The 21,182-nt window shown below is 41.0% G+C and overlaps 3 protein-coding genes across 3 annotated transcripts; all 3 read right to left on the bottom strand.

Annotated features, from left to right (window-relative positions):
- Nucleotides 1–2,152: 2,152 nt before the first annotated feature.
- Nucleotides 2,153–5,458, bottom strand: LOC132072297 (interleukin-8-like). The gene is made up of 4 exons (XM_059470485.1): nucleotides 5,301–5,458; nucleotides 4,378–4,513; nucleotides 3,542–3,625; nucleotides 2,153–2,977 (listed from the first exon to the last, which is right to left on the bottom strand). Exons 1-4 carry the CDS (start codon nucleotides 5,359–5,361, stop codon nucleotides 2,947–2,949), a joined length of 312 nt encoding a protein of 103 aa, XP_059326468.1. The 5' UTR covers nucleotides 5,362–5,458; the 3' UTR covers nucleotides 2,153–2,946.
- A 5,617-nt stretch (nucleotides 5,459–11,075) lies between these two features.
- LOC132072323 (interleukin-8-like) lies at nucleotides 11,076–14,036 on the bottom strand. The gene is made up of 4 exons (XM_059470541.1): nucleotides 13,896–14,036; nucleotides 13,086–13,224; nucleotides 12,055–12,138; nucleotides 11,076–11,458 (listed from the first exon to the last, which is right to left on the bottom strand). The coding sequence occupies exons 1-4, from the start codon at nucleotides 13,957–13,959 to the stop codon at nucleotides 11,359–11,361; spliced, it is 387 nt and encodes a 128-aa protein (XP_059326524.1). The 5' UTR covers nucleotides 13,960–14,036; the 3' UTR covers nucleotides 11,076–11,358.
- Nucleotides 14,037–16,959: 2,923 nt separating this feature from the next.
- LOC132072495 (interleukin-8-like) lies at nucleotides 16,960–18,831 on the bottom strand. Its single transcript, XM_059470859.1, has 4 exons — nucleotides 18,762–18,831; nucleotides 18,452–18,587; nucleotides 17,586–17,669; nucleotides 16,960–16,990 (listed from the first exon to the last, which is right to left on the bottom strand). Exons 1-4 carry the CDS (start codon nucleotides 18,823–18,825, stop codon nucleotides 16,960–16,962), a joined length of 315 nt encoding a protein of 104 aa, XP_059326842.1. The 5' UTR covers nucleotides 18,826–18,831.
- Between the last annotated feature and the right edge of the window lie 2,351 nt (nucleotides 18,832–21,182).

Here is a 21,182-nt window from a genome sequence, read left to right on the forward strand (position 1 = left end):
ATACCTATAACCTTCCTGATTCTTCCACAGAGTCTCCCTCTCCAGAATTCCACAGGGATTGTGAAGTAGTCTTTGCACTGACTGACACCAATGATTGTTACTAAAAGTAATTTAACTGCAGGTAATATAAAAGTCATTTTTCATGACATTTTCCAACAGCAGAGATCTCAGGCTTATTTTTATAGGTGGCAAAATTCTTGTTTCACCTGTGCACTCAGAAACAAAATGCCTATTTGCTGATCCCAAAGTTTCCATGGCAGTTTGTGTAATTTCCAAAGGATCCATTTCCTGTAGAGTTGCTCATGATATCTTGTCATAAACAAGAATAAATTCCTGAAACAAATCTGCAATTTAAGTCCATCCTATGCATAATTTTCCTGGAAAAATGGGTTTTTCCCTTGTTAAGTGATAAGAGCATAAGAAAAACAATCATTTTAGAATGGGAAGCAGTCCATAACCAAAAGCAAGTTAAGCACATTTGTCACCTAACACAAAACCAGGATGTTTATGTTAGCCAACATTATGTTTATGTTAGCCAATATTCAGCACAGACAGAGACATTGGGGCCGAGAAACTCATGTTTGCATTCTCTGTACTTCTAAGGAAGAGTTAGGAGTATTTTTCAGGGACTTTCCAGTATTTCTTCTCATGACTTCCTCTATAGTTTGCAGTGTTTATACATTTGAGAGAAATATACTTCCATTATTGCAAGGACAGCAATCATAGACACTTAAGGGGACAAATTGCACTTCTTCATACAAGAGCAGACCTCCAGCAACCAGGCATTGGAAGGGGAGTTTGAGGAAAGAGAAATGACAGGAGGTCATGGCTTGGTCAGTTGATAGTTGCCACTTCTCTTACCCCCCAAATTAACCTGTTGGTGCAAGAAGAAAATAAAAGTGGTTTGAAGGGAAGGTGAAGTAAAGGGGCCAAGAGAATAGCAGAGGACAGAAAGGATATGTAAACACCTCTGCTACATTTCATGACATGGAAGGCACTGAAATGAAAGGGAGGTGATGAATGCACACAGCAGCTGGAAAGTGGAATGGTCTTCTGACAGTCTTGTAGAAAGACAGTTAAATGCTAAATGAAGTGACCGAGGGGAGCAGAAACTTTCATGGGATTGGGAAAAGGAGGAGATGGACAAGAGCATGTAGTTAGCTGCAGGGAAATGGTCCATCCATTCCCTGTGGTGCAAACATCTGACCCTTAATCACCTGCTGGCCAGCTGCCTGCTGTGTTACACATGCACATGTACCCAGACAGACACTGATTGAAGGCTCTGCATGTCTCCAAAGTGTGCACTTCTCCCCCGTGGCTTCGGCATGGCCTGATAGCTGGAGGGCCACAGGACACATTGTTTAAAGTGGCAGAACTCTTCTGGCTGATGCCAAAATAACAATGGTGAAGGAGAGGACTGGCATCAAGCTTACTGAGAAGGGTCTTCAAGAAAAAACAAGCCAGAGACAGCTGTCTTATTTTATGATCACAAAGTTACCCAGCAAAAATCTCTCTGCTGTTTTACTACTATCTAGATTATAGATAAAAGTGAGATAAGAGTGTACATCCCTCAAAAAAACCAGTTATACTCTAGTTATAAACAATAGTCTTTAAACTTATGCCCTTTCTCTCTTATTCCCTGTTTCCTTCTGGGAAGTTTTTAAGAGAGGGAAGAGTCACGTGCTCAGCACACTGCATATCAGGGACCAGAACAGGAAGCAGTTGTTACACCAGGACAAGTGCTTGCTCTTTGTATACCCAAAGTAAAGGTGGCAAATCCCTGTTTTGATGGTCAGATAGGGGCCTTTTGTTGTAGTAGTTACAAGTGTGAGGTTGAAGTGGACACTTAGTGGTGTTTAGGCATCTGGGAGTAAAACTTTTATCTGCAAGGGAATTAAAGAAGGGGCCTTGCCCTAGAGCCCACTAGTCCCCATGGATTGGGAACAGCCTGAAGAGAGGAGAGTGAGCTACTTAGCCCACCTTAAGAGTCTGTGTTAGTGTAGTCAGGAGTGCTAGGCTTCCATAACAGGGAAAGTTATGGCACCATGGACTTAAAAATTTTCATTTAAGTTTCAGAAATCAGGCTGGCAAAAATAAAGTAGAATTTTCAAATAAAGCAAATGAAGATTTAAAAGATCAAGCAGAAAACCAATTTTTTTTTTATTTAAAACTTTTAATAGTACATTTTTGGGAATAATTACACTCTCATAATCAAACTCTAGGTATGTAAAATACAGTTTTTTCCATTAGCTGATGGAGTAGCTAATTAGACATATAATCAAGTACAGAGTAATGAGATTGTGAATATTTCTCCACAAACAGATAGCAGGAATGAAAAATCCAGTAAAAATTAAATAAATTATAACTTCTCTTTCTTATATAGAAACTGCTCAATAAATACATTTATAAATACCACGGAAATCACAATCCATAAATACCAAATAGAGCGTTACACATTCTGTATGTTAGGTTTTTCAAGTGAGACATTACAGTTCACAGTCTGGCCACAGGCTGACTGTGGTTCAGGAAGCTGTTGTTGACACAACATACTGGTGCGCTCCAGGGGAGCAGGAGGATTCATCAGTTTGCTGGTGAAATAGCAAAATGATCAGGCTTAGTGTGAGTAAGCTGTGCTGCAGGTGCATTGCACCTCACTGCATATGTTTGGCTCAAGTGGCTGCCGAGGGTTCTCCATGTCCTTCAGCAAACCACTTTTCCTTCAGTGTCAGGGCAGCATGTCCCATGGACAACACTGACCAAAGTGAGACTTCCTTAAATACACACAGTTAAATAAATAGATAAATAAATAAAACCATCCAGCATTGACATCATAACACGGGTGCAGCATGTGGAAGATTGTACACTGCTTCAATGACGCTCTTCCCAAATATTTCTCTTGACTAAGGAGCAGAAGCAGTTCCCAGATTTTTTCTGTGCTGGCGTTTCTTAGAGAGGAGAGTCAGAATTTTTTTGAGCCCTGTTAAGAGGTGAGAGAAGAGGATAATTTAAAAGAAGGTTCAAGTTACCACTGCTTAGCATAGCACAAACAGTTTAGGGTGCGGAGTCTCTTTCCCATTCTTTGTGCTATCTTGAAGCACAGGGAGAATAAAGTTGATGTTTCGAAAGCAACTACTGAAATCCCACTGTGTGCATGCCTGGTGTACACCTGGGAAAGCTCTGCAGCACAAGCTTCTGGAGTTCCTGACAGCAAGAACCTCACTAGCTTAAAAATAGCAACTAAGTAAGGGGAAGATGACTTTTTTTAAGCCTTATTTTTTCAAAGGGAGAAAAACACTTCTGTGCTTCCCTGCAGACAGAGTTGCTGGTAGTCAGAGGTTTAGTACTGACATATCAGCTTGAGCAAGGACCCTGAAGCACAGCCAGAAAAACTAAGACTGATTCTATAGTTAAGCAGGAAGCTTCTCTGTTCTTTAAATCTGGTTAAGAAAGAATGGGAAGTATCACCATAGAATCCTACAAACTGGCGTTTTCTGGGAGGTTTGCCACTCAGCTACCCAGACAGAAAGGTAATGGGACTTACCTGGCCATTATTGCCTTTACAATCAGCTGCACCCAGGGAGCAGTGGGCTCCAAGCACACCTCTTTGCCATTTTTCAGAGTAGCTCTGCAAAACAGGGAATAAAGAAAAGTCAGGAAATTACTATATGGATTTATTTTACTCACAGAATGTAATCTTGCATTTTTAGATCAGATAGTATCAATTAATCCCAGCTACTCCAGGTTAGATTTGGCTGTTTTGCTTTATACAACTGAAGAGACCAGAACCATCCAGAGCTGTGAGTCTCTGTGTCTGCTCTCAAAGCAGACACGCATTCCCAAAAATCTTTCCCTCTATATATGAATACCTGTTTCAGATGTATTTATGTTACTAAAGCTTTCTTACACAATTATTGAAACCTCCAGTGGTGAAAAGGTTTGTTTGAGCAGAATAAAAATTTTAACATTTTAGTTCCTTTGCGCTGTTCAGACCAGGTTAGGCTGGTTCACTGTTTCCCTAAATCTGCTTACTGGAATTCAGTTTTTCTCCTTGAGTCTGCCTGCCTAATAAATGCAGGATTCAAACTACATCATTACCTTGTATACTAAGAGCTGACAAGTCCATGGAATTCACATTCTACTACTAGAAATATTTCATATGTCCCTGACAGCTGAACAATGGTCAGTTCAGCAATATGTAAGGTCATAGTGATGGTGAAAAACAGGGTGTTTCACTTAAAACTATCCCTCCCAAAATAAAAGCCAAGTCTGGCTGCATGAGGTCAGCATGCTGACTGTGGTGCCTGTGAAGCCTGAAAGCCCAGCAGCAGTGGCAGCAGTGCAGGGGAAGGGGAGGGAACCTCTTGCAGAGCTACTTACATGACTTCAACGTTCTTGCAGTGGGGGCCGCTCTGTGTCAGCTTCACATCCTGGATGGACTTTGGGGGAATTAACCCGGAATGAGTGGCTATGCACTGGCACCGCAGCTCGGTTCCCATCCTTGCCAGGGTCCTCCCTGTGAGCACAAAAGGCACATTGGGGTTTGGCAGGTGCTCCTATGGTCCATGTATCAGACGTAAAGCACAGCTGCTCTATTGTAACAACATTCTCAGTTAAAACACTGCATTTGTCCAAGCTGCCTAAATCCTCATCTTATGGGGAGGGTTACTTGGGTTCCAGGGGAACTGATGCCCAACTACATTGGAAACTAAATTAATTAATCTTTTAAGAATGAACCCACATATTTTGCAGTTACTAACCATACTGACTGCACAGTATGGTTAATTGCATTGTTTTAATATCTGGATAAAAAATCTTGGCCACTCTGCAGAAGACAGAGCCCTAGATTTGGTCATTACTTGGAGGTTTTCCCATGTTCTATGTTCAAATCGTTTGCTCTCCCTTTCCAACTATGTATTACTTGCTTGAGGCAGCATGGTCACTAAGCAACAAATATGAGATGATAAACTGTTATTTGTGTGGGAAGGGAGAGAAACATTAAAGCACTCCAGAACAAAAATCTGTCTCTAGCCACAGAAGAACCTGTCTCTAGGTTATACACTTCAATAGAAACAGAAATAAAGCAAATGCAAGTTGCACCCTTAATATATTTCCCACAAGATGTCAGTAACTCTTCAGTCTGAGGTCTACATGGTAGATTTCTGACTGAAGAGAGGTGCTGAAAATCTCTCAAAAGAGACTAACTTAGTGAGACAAATAGAAAGGTACCCTGCAAGGACAAGCATCTCAGTCGATGCCTCGGCAAAACTGCAGCCAGGGGAACTTTGGGAAGCTTTACTTACCTTGAGACACAGCTGCTGAGATCAGGAAAAGAGCCAGGACAGCTACGAGTTTGCTGTTCATGGTTGGACAGGAGCTTTTTGCTGGCCTGTTTAGGTCTGGTTCTGCGAGCTGGAGTCCCAAAGGGTTGTTGATTCCTGCTGTGTGTGGGGACTGTTGATTCCTGCTTATATACCGTTTTGTGCCCAGCCTCTGTACTCTGCTGGCACAGAGATTGCGTTAGAGGAATTTCCCAAATGCAGTAAAAATGAGTCACATGACTATTGTGAAACTTCTTCCTAGATGACGAGGAATTATTCTGCAAATACAATTAATACAATACATTAATTTATTAAAATATGTCTATGATAGTCACACATTCCAATTATTTTGGTAGACTTGTAAACTTTGTGCTTTTTCTAAAGCATATCCTTCTTTAATAATGCAACTTTAGAATGGTTTCAGTTACATTTATCAAAATAATATTATAATATATAATATAATAATAATAGATTGTCACTTATTATTATTTTCTTCTGGGTTATAACTGTTCTTTGTAGATGTATCAGGTCTATACTTGAGATACTGAATTTCTTATTCCCACTTATGGTGACAGCTTCTGCTTACCTGATACAAGCCACCAGAGTGGAATTCAGGCAGTGCTGAAATTACTGAGAAGCTCTTTACTGAGTCATGATTTTACCTCAACACTATTTTGACATAAAATATTTTAGTTATTTTCTTCCTCTGTTCAAGGGGCATGGTTCAAAGTAAATTTATCACTAATTCTTTGTGTCTAATAAATGCTGCAGTATTCAAAGCTTTCTGCTGGAAGCAGATGCTCAATTCTGAATGGATTTGAAAATCATGCCTCTACTTTTCCTGTTACATGTGTTAATGGATGATAAACAGAGGAAGTTTTATATGCAAGCTAAACAGCATGACCTGCTGAACACAGCTGATTTTGTTTCCTCCATAATTCCAGACATATTTAATAAGTATTTTCTGAAATCTTTTCAGTGACAGCAACCCTAGGTCCTAGTAAAGGGACACAAGAGTGAGAGCTATGACACTGTACAGAGTTTTCTGTTGGGGATCCTTGTTGTATGAATGCTGAGCTTCTCTTTGCTGTGGCTGGGGATAATAGTTTGCAAGGGAGACAATTCCAAGGGAGGATGGGGTCAAATGCTGAGCTTTTACTTGTATTAAGATCTGTATTTTCAAACCCAGTTGGAATGTGTGTGATTGGGAGAAAGCCTTCTGTTTCCGTGCAGTAAAAACACCGTCCTTTTGACATGATGACTTTTGCTGCTTGTAGTCTTAAGACTCAAAGCTTTGTGGTTTTGGGATCTGTGGATTGAATGAGGCACTTCTCCCCAGATCCGGGGCCGTCATAAAAACTCAATCGTCTTTAGCATGTAAAGCATTGCAGTTTATTTACAGTAAGAATGTTTGTTTGCCCATAATTTATTGTAGTTTCCAGTACCACTTATCATTAACTTGATAAGAGGAACTTTGTAATAAAAAATTAATTTGTTTCCGATCACTGCATGGGCTATGCCAGAAAAAGATCCAGCATCTTTGTCTCTCCTAACTCTTACTGACTATTAAGTTGACAAAAGATACTGACTCCTGATAGTGCTGCTCCTTAGCTGTGTCTCTTAGACAACTTCAATGAAAAATACATTTACTTCTCTGAAGATGTGAATCAGGAGAGTGTTTTGCTAGGAACTTAGGGTTGTATTTTATTGCTGATGTTGTTATGATGTATATGTTGTGTGGTTTCACTGGTGCCAGATTGTAGATGTTGGAGTTTTAACCAGTTTACTTGGAAGGTTTTGCTGTTTTTTTTTTCTTTGAGTTCTCTCTGCGTCTCCACATATGTATGCACACACACAGAGGTTAAATTAACATTTGATTTGAGATCACACTTTTCTTAGTTACTACTTGCAGCCTTATTATATAATTTTGATGTGTGCTGAAATGTTATCAATATCTGAGGAAATGAAAGAGAATTCCCCTTCAAATCCCCAAGTGAAATCAGTGAGTGCTTGTGCTCATGACCACCAGGCTCAGCTATTTCCTGCATGTGGCAGTAACGGATCTGCAGAAATCCCCAGGGCAGAACTGAAGCCAAGAGCCTGCTCCACCTATGATAAGCCCTGCCCTGAACTAAGAGTGAGTGTCTGTCTAAAAGAGCAAGATGTTTGTAATGGAATATAAATCCCTGCACTTTTTCACCAAAGTTGCAGTTTCACTGGGACTGTGTGAAGGGGGAGTAAGAGAGACAATCTGAGGTATGAAAACGTTGAGGCATGAGATCGAGCCCAAAGGCCAGGCACTCCTAGGCTGTGTTTCTGGGAGTGCCATGTTTTGCCCAAGCTCTCCCTACATCCCTTCAGCACTGTGCCCAGGATCTCATCCAGGCTTTTGTCATGGCAACTGCAAATCCATTATGGGATTGTGGCAGCTCATTTCCCTGCCAGCCATCAGAGATGACTTGTGCAAATGGAATTGCTGCTCCTTTGGAAGGATGGCGTCACTGAGTGAGCTGATACTGCCGTGAGCAGAAACCTTCCTTCCAGGCTAAACCCTGAAAAACCACGCTGGCAGGGAACAAAACAGCGCTTACACAACAGTCTGACTACTGAAAGACTGCTGAAAAGGAAGCAAATACCTCCCGTGCCTATGTACTAAGGCAGGATATAGCTTGTGTTCCCCATGTTGCAGGATGGAAACTAGTGGTTTGTTGTGACTCATCAGCTTATCTAATAAGCACAAAAGTCAAAAGGGCATCTTTAGGATCTTGACTGGGACCCGTTAGTCTTTGCATGTAGCAAAGGATGCCCCTGCACAAGGGACACACTAAGGGGGATTCTGGTGTACTGAGGCTGAGCTTCAGTCCATAACTGTTTGAGTTGCTCCAGGTCCAGAGGAATGCTCCAGCTCCTGAGCTGATAAATTTGCCCTGAGAAAGTTAAGAGTCTGTCTTGTTTTAGGCAAATTCCATCCTCTCCCTTGAGAAGTTGTGCAAACAGACCCAGAGGCCCAGGAGCCAAGCTTTTGCTGCAATGAGGTTTCAGCTGGTCTGTCAACTCCTGCCTCCTGTGTGTCCTCTGTTCCAGCTACACTTGTACCCAGGGAAAATCTCACTCTGGCCTCTGAAACTACCTCCTTTGTCCTCAAGGGCCTTGGCATTCAGCTGCCATTCTACTTGAGCTGCAGAGGGTTGAAGGGACAAATACAGGAGCTGGGAAACAATCGCTTCCGCTGCTCAGAAGCTGTGCCCAGTGTTGTGCAAACACTTGTGGAAGTCTGCAATGAGGCAATGGTTAGGGAACAGACACCCAAAAAGCAAAATATCTGCTAGACATCAGAATTGCTATGGGGGAAGTGATAGCAAGGAAAGGAGAAAGGTTTAGGACAGCTTGTGGAGTTTTTTCAAACTTAAATGTTTAAATATAGATGGTTATGTAGCCTTAGTCAGATCACAGCAAGTGCTGGACTTTCCTGAATAGCTCTGGAATCACAAAGTAGCAGCACAGCTTTTAGGTTGATTTGCCTTTTAATGTATGTATTTATAAAAACAGTAGTATGTTACTGCATATTCATTTTTGATATGTGTTTCAGCTGTGCTTGAAAAGATTCAATTCTGTATTGTAACTTCCACTTAAAAAATTGTTGTGCATTCCATGAAACGCTTCATTTGCTCTAACTCAACATGAAAATGCATTGAAAATATTAATATAAGGTGTAAAGTAATACAAGAAAAGGATGCATTAGTATCACCTGTAGTGTTAACATAAAATACTAGAAAATATTAACAAATATACCTACTACAAATAAAATTTATCTATGTGCTATGAACAGAAGAGATACTAAGTCCACCTAGAGAATTGTTAGGCACCACCACCTGGGCTTTACCTGCCCTATAAGGCTGCATTTATTGCTTATCTTGCATCTGCCCCTCATCAGCTTGGCCAGAGGCATTTTCTGACCCTGCAAGTAGGACCGGGAAGTGGCAGGAGGAAACACATGGTGAGCTTGAAGAAGTTTGTGCCAGGAACTTTTGATTAAATTAGAGGTGGTCAGTGGCCATAACACACATCACACCCTCATCTCTGACTCTCATTACTGAGATCTGTTTGGTGTAAAAGCTGTAATATGTAACTTTGATGATCCAATGGATCTCAGGCTGATGGACAGGTAAAACCTTGCTGCTCACCAAAGCCTGGTGGTGCAGCTGCAGGAAGGAACAGTGGAGGTGTTCAGTCAGCTCATGGATTCACATCTGAGTCCTAAGCTGCTTCCACAAGGGGGCTGCTGGGGGTCAAACTTCAAACCCCACCGCCCACCCTGGGGCTAACAAAACTGACCCCCACAGGGCACTCATGGCATTTTTGAGTCCTCCATCACTCTCACCATGTGTGCCTAGTCTGATGAACGCTGCTAGAATCTGCACTTCAGCGCTTTCTACCTCAGAAATCAGATTTATATGGCCAGCCATAAACAGTGTGAAGCAAGTCACTAAGACAAAACATCTTTTTGACTGTAGAAAAAATTAACAATAAATCAATGGGAATTGACACATCAACATTAATGTTAAGCCATATAACCATTCACCGTGACCCTGGAAAAGCACCACAGAATAAATATGTAAGCTGCAAAATCCTTTTATATAACAAAAAATGTGGTCTGTTAGGGTGTCAGATAGAACATGATGCTAAGGTCACTGGTTCAATCCCCATATTGGACTTTCACATAAGAGCTGGACTTGATGATCCTTCTGGGTTCCTTCCAACTCAGACTAATCTGTGAACTAACATGAGAGAAAAATATTGACCTAATATTTTCTGTTATATTGAAGTAAATAATGTGGGTTTTTTCTTTGGAAAGATGACTTCTAAACTTCTCTTGGTATATATGTGTATGTGTGTCTTTCTGCCTGCATCTTCCTGTCTGTGAGTGAAAACTGCAGCACAACAAACAGAAGTAACAAGAGTTTTATGTAGTGTCTCTATTTTTAGCTGCTCCCTTCTGAAAGCCCTGAGCTCGCAGTCTTTACCCTGAGGCTTACAGTGACTTGGAACTGTTGATGAGACAGGAGGTATTTCAGGTATCAGCCCACGCTTGCTTGCACCTTCCTTACACCCAGTCATATCCCATTTAGTCACTTACAAACACTCTTCATTCCTGATCTGGTATTCCTATCGTGCACCCAGCATCCCCTGAGATCTCTCTCCTGTGTGCTGAAGGTCAGCCTAGAATGTTTTACTTCTGTAGGAGTTCTAATTTTTTTCCTGTGTCAATCACTTTGGCTACTTCCTGCAGGGAATTTCTCCTAGTAGTTTGTTGCCTAATCAGTGACTCTCCCAAGGTCCTTCTGCAGTTCTTCATAGATAAGCCTTGTTTTCACATCATCATTTAGCATCACCAGAGTACTTCAGCTCATGGCAAATGACCTTCCCAGTTCCTGTGTGGGATGGCCAAACCTACCAGGACCCCACACAATGTGGTATAAGAATCCATGGGTGATGTCCCTTCATCAGTGAAAATTGATAAATTGATCTTTTCATTCTGCCCTTCATCTCCATGTATTCATCTGTTACTTATCCATTTCCAAGACATGTTTCTTTGCCTCATTATTTCCAATGTTTAGTGAGGGCTGTGAAAGCATTTCAGAAAGGCAGTTTGGCTCTGCCTGTGAGACCTCTCACATCTGTCCATACTGTCTTGTTTTCATCTTCAAACTGCAACAAGTGTGTGAGAGATGATTTCCTTCAAAGCTACAGAGATGCTTCTTTATTATGTGTTTATTCATGTGTTTGCAAATTGTATCCATTCTGTTTCTGTTTCAGTCAGACCATTTAGGGGTAACTAACTTCATCTTGTTATTCTCATCCTTACAACACTTAAACACTTTCATTAACCTTGAGCTTCTTGATCTATCACAGACAGAAGTTAAGAGAGAGTGACAGCAAAGAAAATAGCATGAATCAGCAACCATCTCAGGGAAAGAAAAATAATCAACTGTAGTGATTATTAGCAGAGGGGGCATTCTCATCAGAAATTATGGCATTCTCAGCAGCAATGCTTTCTCTCATTCCACATCCTTGGAGAAATCCAAGGTTTATTCTTCCTTGACTTTTCTTTGACTGGTGACTCAACATTGTCCCTGGCCCTGTAATTAGATTAAGTATAAAGTAAATTCAGAAATTAAAGAAACAATTAATATTAATACAAGCTAAGGGAGAGCAGTAAGTGCTCACCAATCTTTAGTTACTCATTTTTACTGTGCCAACCAATGGACATTTGTGCAAAGAAAAAAAAAAAACCAAAACCAAAACTGTTCCTGCATGAACCGCTCCCACAGAAAGAACTTTCATCTGCCTGTGTGCAAAGTAGGGATTTGATTATCCCTGTCTTCAGCAGTGAAAGATCTTGGAAATGCCAGCTGTCTGTCTGAATTATACCCAGAAAGAGGAAGTGAGTTTTTGAGACCTTGGTTTTTGGAGGTATCAAACACACAAAATGTACTGTCTGTCAGCAGATGTTTAGGGCCTTCATAGCCATGGCCTTTTGGGTTGTTTAACACACCAGGAAGATATCAAAGGAAACTGTTTCGCTCCTCAGGCATGTAGAAATATTGCTTTAGAGAGAACTGATGGAAAGAATTACCTATGCCTGAAGAGGGTGAACATTTGCATGCCAAGAATTTAAGTAGCCTTCTAAAATGAGCTTTTAGGTGCAGGTGTTCCAGGAAAGGGAACAGCTCACCTGGCCAGCAGAGTCTTTACAGCGAGCTGGATCCAGGACGCAGCGGGCTCCACGCACACTTCCCTGCCATCTCTCAGCGTAGCTCTGCCAGGAAAGGAGCACAGGAGTTAGGGCCAGGTGTGTCCCTCACACTTCTGCTAAGGGCTGCAAATTTCTCTTAGCCAGTAGATGAAGGACTTGTTTGGTTTTGTCTTATGTGTTTGGGGGTTTTTAATGAATTATGTCAGTACAGGTGTTTATGCTATAATCTTATGATGAACCTAATGAATTTTCTATTTGGTTTCAGTTCTCTATCTGGCCACTCTTTAGCAGATCTTTCGGGAACTTAATTACCTTTAAAAGTATTTCTTTTAACCAAGCCTGGCTTAAATTACCAATGCCTAGTGAGGTGGAACAGGATGCCATGCAGTGCTGCACAGAGGGTATAATTGTATAACCATTATTTGCTTAAGAAACCGTAGTGAAAGTATAAAAGCCTGACAGAGCCTTTCTGTTTGCTGACTGCACTGCTCTGGTTCCTGTGAATAGTTCCAGGAGTGGTTTTAAATGAAGCTTACTGTATCTTTTGTTTCGTACCCACATGGAGTATAATCCAAATTCCCCACTCCTCAAACAGGGAAATGCTCCATATGAAATTCTGACACAAGAAATAACTTGGGGCCTTTCAAACTTTGCCACATGCAGAGGAAACCATTTTAATTCATGTCAAGAGGATCAAGCTTGTATCTTTGATTCTTCAATGTCTAAGTTATTAATTGTGCTCTGTGTTGTGGAATCTGATTCTCCCCTCTGATGTTCTTCATAAGTAAGATGACAGAAAGAGAATTAAAATACTGTCTGGAAGCTGCTTGTAACACTGGCTGGGAAATAGCTTATTCCTTTGGACATAAGGCCTCATTCCTGATACCTGATGTCTCTGAGGCTTGCTAGGGAAACATCCTGCCACTCAAAGTACTTGAGTAAAAAGGAGGAGAAATGCCGGGTTGGTTCCTCCTGTAGGAAGCAAGGTGCTGTTGAGGAAAAGTGCTCACATGATTTCCACATGTTTGCAGTGAGGTCCTCTTTGGCTTAATCTCACATCCTGAATAGTCTTGGGAGGGATGAACTTGGAATGAGTGCTTATGCACTGGCATTGGGAGCCTCTTTCATCTGTCTTCTCCAGGGCCTTACCTGTGGAACAAAATTCTGTTATCTCTGGGTACATGAACAGTGTTTTTATTTGCCCCCCTGTAAAGCAAACTGCATTCTCTCCTGTAGCCTCATTCTTGTTTCTCAGACACTCAGATTTGCTGCGTGCTAAGATAAAAGTAATTGCATCTGCACAACACAGCAGCTGCGTTTTCAGAGCTGTTGATGTGCAGGTGCATTTGAATTTAAACTTGGATTGCTAAGGTTCTGCCATGATCATCTGATCATAGCAGATAAGAATAAGATATTCCTTATTCTTTCTTGCAAACAGGATAATTCTTGCTCTGTCATCAACCTGCCTACTAAGAATAAAATTGCAAAAAGGATAGAATTGTCAATTGTAAAGGAAGACCTTTATTGACATATTTAGGGGAAAAGGTCCTATTTTAATTCAAGCACTTATTAAAATCTAGAGACAAGCATATATTGTAGCACAGGAATAAATCCATTTGCAGACAGAAGCATATTTTACTCCTGGAAACATCCACAGCATCCTAAGAGGTACAAATGATCCTTTTTGCTTCTGAACGACAGTTTACCGAGGATGCACTTCTCTTGCAAAAAGTCATCATGGACATAGCATAAGCCCACTTGCATTTGCATGTGTATAATGATTAATTGCTTACATGATTTTTAATAAATAATTTTCTTACCTTCTGACCCTGCCATTGAGACCAAGCAGAGAACCAAAGTGACAGCAACAGATTTGCCATCCATTGCTGTGCAGATTTTCTTCTTGACAGAGGTCCTGCTCTGGTGCTGTTTCCCATCAGGTTTTATACCTGAAAGGTGCACTCCCAGCAGCCTGAGCACTGAGAGGTGGGATCTGCACATGCAGGTTTCCTAACACAGGAGAGCGTTGCATAAGAAACCCAAACTTCTGTACAGTCCATTCAGTGGCACTTCAAACTTTCCTGCCTTTTGCTGCTGTATATTTTCAATTATTCTTTAAATTGTTGTTATCCATCACTTTCTGTTTTCACTTCTTCATGGAATATTGACATTAGTCAACAATGCTAAGCTTGCACTTGGAAATCAGTGCAACATTACCAGACGTCTCTCTGAGCCAAAATAAAGAGACTTTTCCCCTCCTCTGTGCATATAGAACTTCTGTTCAGCTCTTTGCATTATGCTAAAGTGCCTTGTGCACAAACATTTACCCAGCATAATTACAAGAACTTTTCATCCCAATCTTGCACACTATATTTTGATATGAATTGGATGAAATTATTTGGTCAGTGTTTTATGAAGACAAGACTCAACTAGTTTCTCCTGCTTTCTGAAAGGATTTTGTCTTTTTCAGTTTGGCTAAAGGGATTTAGATGCTTTATTCTGTACTGAGAAGTCTCTCTAGTCATTAAGGAGGAAATGATGAGCTTAAAATGACTGAGGCATCATCACCAAAGTCACTTAAGCTCTTCTGAAACTTTAATCTGTTCATAATATGAAAGGAGAAAGTATCTGGCAGTAAGGGCTGTAATGATACTTGGTTAAAATAAACACTTAGGAAGTTGCTTGTTTTTCTTTCTAACCTCATGCTTTTAGAATAATCACAGGTGTTTAAGACAGCAGATAAACACATGTCATAAGTGACTTCTACTGACAAGGAAGAGCAGCCCAGTCTGGTGAAGGTAGACACCAAGTCAGAAGAGCCACAGTGCTTCACTTAGCAGTCTCCAAGAGCACCAAAACACATTTTTGGAAGCATGAGAGTGGTTGTTGTGCTTCCAAGGAAGGTATTCTGCGACTGCACACATAACAGAGATGTGATATGTTGGAATTTTTACCCTTGGAATAGCGTCTCACCAATGAGCCTACAGAGGAAGGTGCAGATGCTCTGCCCAGGGTCCTACAAGTGCAGCCATTGCTGACATTTTGGACAGAAGAACTGATGAGAAAAGCCCTTTCTCAGCTGTGGTTCAGCTCCCAGAAACCTGACTGGGATTTTGCTGGTGGCAGAGGTTATGCCTATCTGCACTACACTAAAACTGATGTCAATCCTTTAGGATACACCCAGATTTTTATGGCTGTGCAGATCAAGTGGTCTTTCCCAACCTCTCCCCATTCTTGGCTGATACTTGCAACATCCTTATCTCCAAATTACATCTCTGAAAGGAGATATCTTATAAAAATCCCTCAGGATTATTTACAGGAAGGCTTAGACTTGTAAGACAAGTCTGAACAAAACCTGTCTCCTTGAGAAACCTTGACTCCTTCGCATTCTGAGGAATAGCAGCCTGTACAAAGCTGTGCAGTGGGACAGGGGAAAATATGGGGACAGGGAGGAAAATGTGGTCAGAATAGTTGTCCTCTTGCACAAGAACTTACTCAAACACTGCCAAAAACTCCTTTTATGTCTTGCACCATGAGCAAACATAAGATGATTGTGCAGAATATGGAGTGGCTTCTTGTTGGAAAAGACTAAACCTAAACAAATATCAAAATATTTGCTCAGCTTTCCCACTTCACAAGTGTTTGCTGCTTGAATTTCAACATTCCTCTATAAATTGCTCTGCTACAGGTAGATATAAGGCCATAGAATTGGACCTCTGTTTCTTAGGATTTCCCCTCATGTAGTCCTCCCCCCTAACTGGAGTTAGGGAGGATGCTCAGTGATTTCTTTAATGTTTATCAGATTTCCCTGTTTCTTTAAGCTAGTGAAGCCCCTTGTTCACTGCCATGTTCTCAGGTGCTGTGCTGTCAGAGCACCACACTGCTATGGCCTTGTGATTTCTGTGACTAACCAGTATGTGGTCATTACTATCTGGGTATTTTATCATCCAGACTTCTGGAAACACAGACAGGAAAGAGGAAGACAGTAGATAACTTTCATAATTCCTCTCATTATCTACACCTTACAGAGGCAGCAATATGCTGTTTCAGTTTGCTGGCTCCCACAAATCAGATCCTCCCTTTGCCCTTCTTGGAACCCCTTATGTGATACAAACGGAAAGAAAAGGCTTCCTCTTTTTTTCAGTTCTCTGTTCCAACAAGGAAATTAATAACAAACAAAATTGAAGGAAAAACATTTCAACAAGTGTTTATTAGATAGGTAAACATAAAAATCTTAGACAAGTAAATAAATAAATAAATAAATAAATAAATAAATAAATAAATAAATATTCTATAAATAAATAATATTTTTTTCTGGCCAAAAGATGACATTAAAATATATATTTATGCCTTCACAACACTCATTCACAATAAATAATTATGACACAAAACCCAATGTACAAGAATTTTGATGTGTTATTTGTGGAACTCCCCTCTTCAGCCAGCAGCCCACTGCGAGTGCCAGTGACCCAGGTGCAGTTGAAGTTACTTGTCCATGCTTTGCTGGGGAGAAATTGTTTCTGGTCTTTTTCTAAACTGTTAGCACAAAGGGAATGAGTCATTTAGTGGAAGTTCCACTGAGCATGCACTGCACTGTTACAGCTGTGTCTAGCAAAAATTATTCCAGAATCATCTCCATATTCCTTCACGAGACATTTTTCCTGCCTTCTTGTTGAGGTGGCAGTGGTTTCTTTCCTGCATAATGAGACCAATTTAAAAGACTAAAAGTATGGTTGGCAACTAACTACAGACCAGGGAATCCATATTCTAAATGATGTGACATTGTGAATGTAGGAGGCAGGAGGAGGTGAACTGTCAGAAGCTGGGTGAGTGTCTTCCCTATTTTGCCTTGCTGGAGAAGTCAGGACATTTTTCTTCTGTGTTTTAGGACTCTGTCTCAGGGTTGGTGTTGGCCCTAGAAAGAAAGAAGATGGAAAGGGAAGCTATTAAAAACAACCATACAACAGGTAAGACTTGCTGGCGTCAGCTGAAATCCACCACTCTCTGCTTCTGTACCCAAGACCCTGAAAAGCTATGACAGAACCCAATGGACACTGGTAAGTCATAACATTCCCAAAATGATTCAACAGTAGTGCATTTCCATCATTTGATGCTTCACTTGACAACTGGAGCCTGTTTTTCCCTCCACTTATCTATGTGCCAGTAGTTTGAAAAACTGATTGCTGCTTTCTGCCACTGCAAGCATGAGAAAACCAGTCAGTTAATGCTCAGATTCTCTGAGTACTTGTGCTGCAGGTTTCCAAAATGCTTCTGCCTTAAGGGAGAGGAAGGTAACCTTTCCAGAGATGTGTGGCACAGTAAGGCTTCAATAGCTAATGCTGTAATTAAGGCTCAAAGCAATCACAGTGTTTGTTACAATTAGTGAACACAAAGGTAATAACTGCCTGAGGAGACAGAATTTTGGAGCCCTTCACACCCGTCTGTGTTTGGTAGTTCAATTAAAATACCGGTTTTCAATAAGCTGTGCTTATTGAGGAGAAATTACTCACTTGTCCAGAATTGCCTTGATGATCAGCTTCACCCAGGGAGCACTGGGCTCCAGGCACACTTCTCTGCCATTTCTCAGGGTAGCTCTGCAACAGGGAAGAAAGGAAGGGAAAAGGGCTGTTCAGTGAAATCCAAGGCAATGTCTCCTTTCTCTCATAATAACATCATTCTAGGCATACACTGACATGTTCCACTTTAGGCAGTATAAACTGAGGCTGTAGCCTAACATAAAGGGATCATTTTCACTGGTTTAGTATATTCTCATATCTATTTGATGCAGTAAACCATCTGCAGGGCTCTCCCTCTCTTCAAAACTGTTTTTTTCCCCCAACTGGCTTGGTGTCAGTCTTTCACTGAAGAGTTAAATCTTTCCATCTTGATTCAGAAATTGTACTGCCCAGTCCAAAGGAACTACCAGTCCATAGGAACTTGTTTACTTACAGAAAAAGTTCTGGAATGTAACTGGAACGATTTGAATGCCAATGGTAGTTTTTTTCATAGACTTGAGCAGAAGTGTGATCATTTTTTTGACCTAGTCCTTAAAAAGTATATTTTTATCTCTTGCTCAGCATGGCTCCATGCATTTTCACAAGCCAGTGAAATTCAGAGTTTTAGAAAGCTATTTGCTGCCTGATTACTGCGAATTTAGGTCAAAATATTGCACGCGTTCAACAAGTAGAGATTGGCAAAACAACACTCAGTTCCCAACATGTAGCACATTGTAGGAGCGGGGAATGTTGCTGTCCTGCTTTCTAAGCAGCTGCTTCGACAGACTGCTCACACTGCTCGCAGAACTCTTGCACCCTATCAAGAGCAAAATCTGCTTCCTTCTTGTTAAGTAATCAGGAAGGTTTTGCAAAACACTTACATGACTTCAACATTCTTGCAGTGAGGTCCGCTGGGGGTGAGGTTCACGTTTTGGATGAACTTGGGATGGATGAACTTGGAATGGGTGCTTATGCACTGGCACCGGAGTTCGATGGCTGAGCGTGGCACCGCCTCACCTGGAAAAAAAAAGCAGTGGAGTGGTTCACTATTTTCACAGGAAGCACAGCTTGGGGGTTTTTGCTGACAGCACTGGGAGAGCCCTTTGCTGCACCGGTAAGACAGCACAGTGTCTCCCCTCCAGCATTTCCTCTGGCCACTAGTCAGCAGAGCTCGAGGAAAGGTTTCTTTACCTTGTGCTCCAAGTGCTGATATCAGGAGCAGGATCAGCACAGCAGCCGCAGTCTTGCCAATCATGATGCAAGAGAGTGTCTTCCTGGTGTGGCCTGGGCCTGGTTGTGTGGTGGAGTGAGCTCTGGCAGATCCCAGGGTGACAAGTGCCTGTGTTCTGGGGCAGGCTGTGTTTATATCCTGCCTGGCCAGCTGGGCACTCTGGCATCACGGGGAGGGGGGGTCATACCCGGGAAACTCCGAACCTGCGAGATGCTGCTGAGCCCTGAGTCACAGGTGAGTGGGTAAGCCCCTTTCCCTTGGTAACCACAAAGCTGCTTCTCACTCATAGAAAGCACTTTATGAAGTAAAGACATGTAGAGTTGCCCTGCAGTCTGTAGAGAGTTTGTAATTTCTTCTTGGAATAATTTTTATGTGTACTTGTGTCCTCCTTGTGACTTTCTACCACAGCTCAAAGGCATTTGCTCTGTGATTTTCTATCTCTGTGTCTTTGGACTTCACTTTTATTTTTTTCTGTTCTAAGACATGACAGAAGTAGGAGCCAATAATTCTAGAAATTATAGATAGTAGCTCTCCATGTCCTTGTATTCATGTACCTTTTAAAAAACTGTTTTGTATGCTGAGATAACTTTACCAGAAATATTTACAGTATTCTTTTGATGAATTCAAATCTAGTTTCACTGAAATAAGCAATAGTACCACTGAGACTCTGTAGAATCATTGAGAACACACAGAATATATAAATATGATGCAATGAATTCCTTTGTCTAACCTAAGGTAGATTTTGTTTTTTGAGAATGACTGCTTCTTCTGAAGCAAAAACTTCTTAGTTTTTTGCTGCTTTGAATTTGGGCAAAGGAAAATTCTAAAAGCTGCTGTAGAATTCTGCTTCTGAAAAAAGTGAGGCACTTTTGTGAATTTAAATTTGACCCTGTAAAGAGAAGATTTCTTCTGATTATGATGGAAATAAAGAAAACTGAAGATGGGATCATGAAGAAGGATTATTCTGACAATGTCAGAGGTGTTCAACCATTTCTTTCAACAGTAGACACAAATACTATAATACAACTAGGCCTTATTTGGGTTAAACAATAAGGGCTCTCATTACTGTTCCTCTGCCACATAATGGAGAAGTCAAAGGAACAAAACATAGGGCCAAATATGAATGAATGCAGGTTATTTTTCTCTGACTGATCATGAAGGTCTCAGAGATTTACATATGCCAGACTGAATTCCAGTTCCTATTACCATATCTATCACTGTCTGTAGTTTATAAATTGCCTTAGAGCACATCATCTGAACAGTAGCTATTCCAGAAGCTATGGAATTAAGCACCTGGTTTCCTTGTCACTTTACAACGTGCAGAATACAGCTGGATTAGTTAAGAGATAAACAGAAAAACCCCTCATCACAGCCCTTGCTTGTCTGACCTGAGGTCTGCCTGGGGATTGTCCTCTTCAACCATGGCAATCAGCAGGTGTCTTGTGTAAGAAAATACTAAGTGTCTTTGAGACTTATCCCTAGCAGTCTGATTCTGGTTTCGTTTGCTGCCTCCTGATTCTTTTACAGGATTACAAGAAGTAGATATTGATCCTTATCATTGATTTCCACTAGCTTCATACTTCTGTAGGCTTTATCATGTCTCCAGGTTAACCTCTTTTTACCAAGTGTTGTCCTGTCCAACAGACTGGATCGTTTGTTCCTATCTCTGGACTTTTTATTTTCCTCTCACACTCCAATTCCATGCAGAGCAAGCTGTTTACAGAAATGCAAGCTAGAGCATCAATGGAAAATGGGAGGATGAATTGCAGGGCCTAAGGAGTGTGGATTTTTTTCCCAAGTATTTCCAACAAACTATTATTCCTCTTTAATTTCACAAATTATTTTCTGTATCCCAAGTAAGAAGATATTCTTTCTGGACTCTATATGCAATGAAGCTTTTATCCTTCATGCTCTTTGTGCAAAACCTTCTGCCTGTTTGGTTTTAAGGAAATGCCATTTCTGCTTTCTTGGTCCAGACAGAGCAGATGTTTGTGGCTCTGTGTATTTTACTCAAATATAAAGAAAGGGCTTAGGTGTTTTACATCTATCAGAGACAACATCATGGTTACAGCATAACAAATCTTGACATGGAGCAGTGGGACAACTGAGCACTGGAGGCTGTGCTTTGACTTGTAAGCTATGATGTAGGGAGCAGAGTGCTCAGGAGTGGCCTGCAAAAACTCACAGTCCACAAAGATAAAATCTCTCTTGTGATTACGGAGAGAAGTCAGAAGAGATAAACTCTGAATGAAAAGGTTACACATTTTATTGTAAACCATGTGATTTGGTCCAAAGAAAGCGGATGCTGTTCCAATTGATTTCAAGGATCTTGTTTTGGAGATGTGAGGTGGGTGAATTAAGAGCTGCTGGAATCTAGTTCA

Source organism: Ammospiza nelsoni, chromosome 4, assembly GCF_027579445.1.
Source record: "Ammospiza nelsoni isolate bAmmNel1 chromosome 4, bAmmNel1.pri, whole genome shotgun sequence".
Lineage (NCBI taxonomy): Eukaryota > Metazoa > Chordata > Aves > Passeriformes > Passerellidae > Ammospiza > Ammospiza nelsoni.